Source organism: Elephantulus edwardii, unplaced genomic scaffold (assembly GCF_000299155.1).
Source record: "Elephantulus edwardii isolate Elephantulus edwardi_28Jun2011 unplaced genomic scaffold, EleEdw1.0 scaffold00133, whole genome shotgun sequence".
In the NCBI taxonomy this organism is placed as follows: Eukaryota; Metazoa; Chordata; class Mammalia; order Macroscelidea; family Macroscelididae; genus Elephantulus; species Elephantulus edwardii.
In genome coordinates, this window is record NW_006399883.1 from 3,339,072 (window position 1) to 3,346,034 (window position 6,963).

General features: G+C 34.9%; 1 protein-coding gene across 1 annotated transcript; it reads left to right on the forward strand.

The window, feature by feature from the left end:
- The first annotated feature begins 5,814 nt into the window (after positions 1–5,814).
- LOC102875433 (olfactory receptor 2C3-like) lies at positions 5,815–6,762 on the forward strand. Its single transcript, XM_006894018.1, has one exon. It carries the CDS (start codon positions 5,815–5,817, stop codon positions 6,760–6,762), a length of 948 nt encoding a protein of 315 aa, XP_006894080.1.
- Positions 6,763–6,963: the final 201 nt, after the last annotated feature.

Consider the following 6,963-nt stretch of genomic DNA (forward strand, 5'->3'; position numbering starts at 1 on the left):
ATGGAATAACCAGAATATGGCAATTTACAGATACAAAATGCCGCTGAGTGGTAACCAGAATTTGAAAATGATAATAGGATGTGGCTGCTTAAAGCGTATGAAGTTTCTAAGAAACGGATAATGTCTGGAACTACATAACAGTGACGTTAGGCCCCTTTGGGTTATTTCTGACTCATAGAAATCCCATATACAGAAGACACAAATCTTGCCTGTTGCTGTGAGATCTTCACAATCTGCTGTGCTTACATTCAAACTCATTGTTACAAGAAACTCACTTTGTAACTCCATCTTATTAAGAGACTTCCTCTCCTTTGCTAATCTCCACTTTTCCAAGTATGATGTTCTTTTGCAAAGACTGATCCCTTTGGATAACACACTAAATGTATGTGAAACAAAATTTCACCATCCTTGCCTCCAAGGATCATCTCACAATATTTCTTTTTTTTAAAATTTTTTTAAGACCAGAATATACATTGAAATTCTTAAGATGAGCTGAATGCTACAACAGCTGCCCTCTTGGATGTAGGTGTTGTTCCTTCACAGAATCTATGCCTGTATCTGCACCATAAAATTTTTACATAACACATAGGACCAGTACCAGTGGTATTTCTCCGTTTCACTTTGGCCTCCAACTGTACTTAAGCTTGGCAGGGTATTCACACTTGCCACAGGTGGACATCTAGAGTCAGTAGCCACAGTGGGGATACAGTACGTGTGTTTTATTGTGACACTTTCCAAATTATGACATTCCTTTCATTATCTCACTTCTGTGGCTGAGACCAAAGAGAGAGAAAGAGAAGGCATTTCCGCTACCTTGCTACATTACTTCTTTTAAGACAACTTTTCTTCCTTTTTTGGCAGTCTATGGTATCTTCAAACTTCTTCATCAGCACCACAATTCAATTCCTCTTCAGTCTTATTTAGTATCCAACTTTTACATGCACATAAGTAAAATGAAAACATCATGGCATAGTTTAGGTGCACCTTAGTACTTTACTCCTTGATCATTAGAACTTTAAAGAGATCCTTGACAGCACATTTGCCCAAAGTAATATATCGTGTTATTTTTTTGACTGCTGCTTATGTGAATATTATATTCTGTAAGCAGCATCTTGCCATATTAAAAAAGTATTATTTTCTTGATAAAAACGTGATTATATAAACTTGACAATTACTTGTTTACGGTATTCAATCTTTCTTCCACTCTTATTGTGGTATAGGTAGAAGCAAAACATAGCTGAACTGTCACTGGGCTTCTGAGGCTGTAAATCACATGGGAAGAGATTGACCCTCTTTTTTCCCCATGGGGCACCTAGTGGATTTGAACCACCAGAGAGTCTCAGCCTTTAGGTTGTCAATGCTATGTCATATAGATTCTTTTTAATAATTGTGTGTAATTGATCAGCAGGGAAAATAAACTCTCAAAAGATTGTTTTTCCTTCCAATTTCATTTCCCTGATGTACAACATCATCTATCCTCTCCTGAAAGCTCAAGGGATAAAATGATTGTCTTATGATTATAAGATAATGATATGGCTTTTTGTTACACTGGGTACTTTTGGGTTAATTTGTATTTTCTCTTTGTGTAAGGACTATGACTTAGTCATTCTCACTCCTTTTGCCACCAGTTTTTTAAAACTATACTTACTCTTCCAACTCAACTCCTTATATATCCTTTCAAATTATAGTTATGTCAACTATGCATGCATGTAAATGTAGTATATTACCAATGAATTATAGTTTTTCATTATTTTCTGTTAAAAAAATCCCATCCACTTTTCTATTCTTAATTATCATATCCACTGAACTTGTATATCTTGCTTAAAAGGAGATGATGCTACTATTTCACCACTAGTAAGTCAAGTTTCATTTTATGGAAGATATAAATATCCTGTGATATGGAAGATAAATAGATGATCAAAGACTTTTTGGTAATTTAAGATAAAATCATGAGTGTTGACCCATTTAAGTAATATGATTTGCAATTCTTGTGATGTATAGTATTTTAATGTCTCCTATGTCTAAGGTTGTAGTATATGACTTGAGAACTTTCAGTTACTCTCAACATATATAGTATCATTTTTCTTTATCTTTGATGGTACAATATTTGAGACAGGACTTGTAGAGTTTGTTAAAGTATCAAGATCTTTGATAAATCACTGTGGATGAGGGAACAGTGTGCTATATTTGTTCAAATAACCTAGATATTTCTCATTTAGCTCTATTATTTGCTTTTTACAACACCAAAACTTTCAGTAAACCAGATAATTCTTCTAGAAACTGAGTCAGAACATATTACCACAAAAGTTTTGTTTTTCTGAAAAATTTTATTTCACTCTTTACCCTAAAGGACCCCGATGGTGCTATGATTATGAACTTGAATGTCCTTTGAGAGACTGGCAATTCATACCTGCCACCGCTCTGTGGGAGAAAAGATCTCCTCACATGCTATCATGTATCAGCCTAGGAAAGCTTTGGAAAACCTGGTAACATAGTTCTACTTGGCCCTGCAGGATAGCTATGAGTCAGAATCCACTTGACAAGAGAAAATAACTTACTTCATGAGTGACCTCAAGGTTGCCATCTTTTGGGAGACATTTATGCATATTGTGCATATCACCAGTTATGAGCCAATAAAGTATCTCTCCTTCTACAAAGAGGAGCCTGACATCATCGACAGGTGAGACTAAAGGTTTTTATTAATATTTTTGTCATTCATAAACATTGTATTTTATGCATGTATACTATGTTTTATACAGTGTTTCATTCCTATTGTATTTCATTCATCTATGTTGTGGGGGATTTTCCCCCCTTACAATCATCTTCCTGATACCTGTTTTCAGGAAAGCATGTAAGCCAATTATTCCCTCCCTAATGAACATCTCCCTTTTAGATAGCCAATTTATAATTTGCTCATCCCTATCAAACCAGTACCCTGAGTGAACAAGCATGTCCCTTTTCCTGAAGGATCCACTGTTCAAATTGGAAACTTCAAGCACCTGCATCAAAAAACAAAGTTTAGTCCAGAGCAAGTCCTCTGGTTGCAGCAATCTGTCCTAACTCACAGTATGGATTATCTTCTCTTCATTTGATTGGGTTTTGATCAATTCATCCCCAGCCATCCTGGCAAGGAAGAATAAAGTTTTAAGTTTAGTTGTATATTTCTTTTATGTTCTTATCATATCAGCTGTGGTGGTTTTATATATGTGTGGCAATCATTTTTATCCCATCATGACACCATGGAATATACCTATCACAATTCACCTCCCTCCTTATCTATATTTTACAAAAACTATTCCTTTTATGAAAGTTTCATATTTTATTCCCGATGTTGGCAAAGCATATCTTTATAATTACTTTTCTTGGTATATAAGTGCTACACTGCCTGCCTGTGTATAAATAAAATTATTATTTTGGAATTTTTATTCCAAACTGGCACAGAAATTACAGGTATAAATTTTGACAAATTCTGTAAAAGCTCTCTGTGCCCTATTTTTATCTATGAAAACGAAAACTCTACATACATTCTAAAACACTGTGAATGTGCATATATGTTTATGTTTATTTCTTTTCTTTAACCTCTGTTGGTACACAAGTAAGTTTCACCCCTTGGGAGTTGTATTTGGAAATTATTGAAGGTTGCCTAGGAATGGGGCCATGACACTGTGTTTTGAGAAGATGTGCATATAATATGTCCTCTCTCTGTCTCTCTCTCTCTGTCTCTCTCTCTCTTGTAAATCCTGAAGTATTCCTTTTGAGATAGCTCAATTAATTAGGGTGCTGGATGGTAGAGAATTTTGTCAGTCAACTATTTACACACAGTAAATACTGTTTCTTAGGCAAAGCCAACATTTTTTATGGAGTTGTAAAATTCCATTATATTCCATTACCAAAAAAACAGTAAGAACTTTGTATAGCTGTATCAAAAAAGCAACTAATTTTCTAAAGAATAAACATTTAAAGTCAGTAAAAAAACCAAAAAGTAAGGATTTATACTTCAGCTTCTATTATCTATTCTACTCAAAACTGGTTGAACTCTAATAAATTTCCAACTTTTTTTGTAAAAAGAATATTCTAATACCATCAAAAGAATGCTCCTGAAACCAACTGATATTGTGCATTTTTCCTGTGTGGGTTTTTAGACTTATACATTGGTCTTTGGTAGGATATATTTTGTTTTATTCTTCTTGTATCAAGAAGAACTTAATTTAGGTTGTCTTTGCATGTTTCTGACAGTTGTAAGATTTTTTTTCTTAACCACTCTTTATTGAATATCGAAGATTAAGCAGGATTCATAACAAATACACTGCTATGTTACTTTAGTTCTGAACCTCCTATGGTCATGTGATATTCCAATGGCCTGTTTTATAATGTATGTATTCAATGAATTCTAATTAAGGTACTCCTATATGTCATAAACTGTGCTAGACACTGGAGACCCAATAAAACCTATAATTTAATTTTGAAAGTGTAGTGTTTTTGTTATATGGTAATAACTCAAAACTCATTACCATCAAGTTGGAAAAATGATACTCCATTGGTTTTCTAAGTCTGTAAATAATACTACATATGATTATCTGTCTATCTCTTGAAAAACTACTAGTGGATTCAAACTACAAAAATACTTAGCCTTTATGTTAGCAGTGTAACTTACTACAGACAACATCACCAGAATTTCCTCTGATGATATGTAATATAAAAAAACCCAAATAATGAGTAAGAAGAAATAAGTTGAGATTATTTCAATATTAAATAAATGAGTCATAAATGAGAAATTATTTTTAGTGTTGACCCTGGGAATTAAACTGCCAAACCAAACACTGCACATCTCTAATGGCTTAAATCTACCAACAATTCCACAAGAGAAACATGGGAAATTTCCTCCTGTGTGAATTATAGTCTCAGAAACCAAGGAAATGTCAGCTATAAATTGATCCTGTTTTGAGAGGAATAAGTTTGAGCCTGCAGGAGGCAAAAAATGAACCATAGATATGAAAAGTTCAAAAAAAGGGAATAGTTGCTTTAGCTTTGCTGATGACCTAGTGTTAAGAAGCTGCACTGCAATCTCAAAATCACATGTTTCAAATCCCCCAGTTACTCTGTGGGAGAAGGATGGACAATTTCCTTCCTTGTTAAAGAAACTGTTTTTGAAACTTGCTGGAGGGTTAGCTATGAATCTGTTCCAACTCGAAGCACACACACAACATAACAATAGGATGGATTTTTTACCAGTGGAATAATATGATCATATCTTATCGCTGGTTGATGTTTTGAAAATAATTTGAATATAGTCAAGGGAATGTAGGCATAGTGTTAGAACATTATGTCAATAATTTAGGGGATAATTGAGTGAGAGTATTATATTTAAAGTGGGAGAAGTTAGACTCAAGATAAATTTGGTGATAAATATATGTGACAGAAAAATAATTGCTATGAGAGAAGATAAATATAATATTGAAAACTATACAGTGGTTCTCATATGTAAACCAATATCTATTTAAGTAAATTCATACTAATAATGTAAAACATCACTTCAGTCATTGGAAATCTAAATAGCATTTTAATTTTTTTTTAAAAATTAATGCTAACCACTTTTCATAGTCTATGAATATTTTAAAATCTTTTCACATATATTAGGAATTGGCCATTTTTTATATTTTAGAAGAGTAATTAAATTTAAAATACAGTTAAGTAAATAAAAAACAACAAGTAAATGATTAGTTTTGTATTGGCTAATGTTTAATCATTACATTTCTTACGTTTTCTGCCCTATCCACAGGTGGTCATTTTTCCTGACCTCAGTTGAATACAGTGATGGGACTGGCCAATGCAAGTACTCCCGAAGTATTTTTATTACTAGGTTTTTCTGCTAGACCCTCCTTGGAACCTGTCCTTTTCGCCCTCGTCTCAGTGTTTTATGTGGTGTCTATTGTAGGCAATAGCATCATCATTCTGGTCTCATGCATGGATGTGCATCTCCACACGCCCATGTACTTCTTTCACACTAATCTTTCTTTTCTGGACATTAGTTTCATCACAAGCATTGTCCCACAGCTCCTGGTCAATTTATGGGGACCACAGAAAACCATAAGTTATGGGGGATGTGTGGTCCAGTTCTATATCTCCCATTGGTTAGGAGCAACAGAATGTGACCTCTTGGCAGTCATGTCCTATGATCGCTATGCCGCTATCTGCAGGCCACTACACTACACTGTTATCATGCATCCTCAGCTCTGTGCGGGACTGGCCTTTACCTCATGGCTTGGGGGTCTGACTACCAGCTTAGTTGGCTCCACACTCACCATGCTACTACCACTGTGTGGGAACAATCACATCGATCACTTCTTTTGTGAGATGCCTCTCATTATGCAGTTGGCTTGTGTGGACACTAGTCTCAATGAGATAGAGATGTACGTGGCCAGTTTCATATTTGTTGTTTTGCCTCTGGGTCTCATCTTGGTTTCATATGGCCACATTGCTCGAGCGGTGTTAAAGATTAAGTCAGCAGAAGGGAGAAGAAAGGCATTCAACACTTGTTCTTCCCATGTGGCGGTGGTATCCCTGTTTTATGGGAGTATAATTTTCATGTACCTCCAGCCAGCAAAGAGCAACTCCCATGAGCAAGGAAAGTTTATAGCCCTTTTCTACACTGTGGTCACCCCAATGCTGAACCAGTTGATCTACACACTTAGGAACAAGGACGTGAAACGAGCACTCAGACGTATTTTTACGGAGAAGTGCTGTGCTTTTGCAGAAAAATGAAGGCTACTTAAATTACGTCAGGTTTTTTGGGGAGAAAGAATGAGTGTAAATATCCTAAAATTAATTTTGGAAGAAAGGATATTTGTGCTGTATTTTCACTCTGTTTACTACTGAAAATAGGTGGTATTCTGAAACAAGAATTGTCCGTGCATTGCTTTAATAGAAAGATTAAAAAAGTATTGCTGTCCTTTTAAAATTTTT

Excerpts from the sequence above, each read along its gene's own strand:
- LOC102875433 (XM_006894018.1), top strand. The coding sequence starts at position 5,815 with ATGGGACTGGCCAATGCAAGTACTCCCGAAGTATTTTTATTACTAGGT.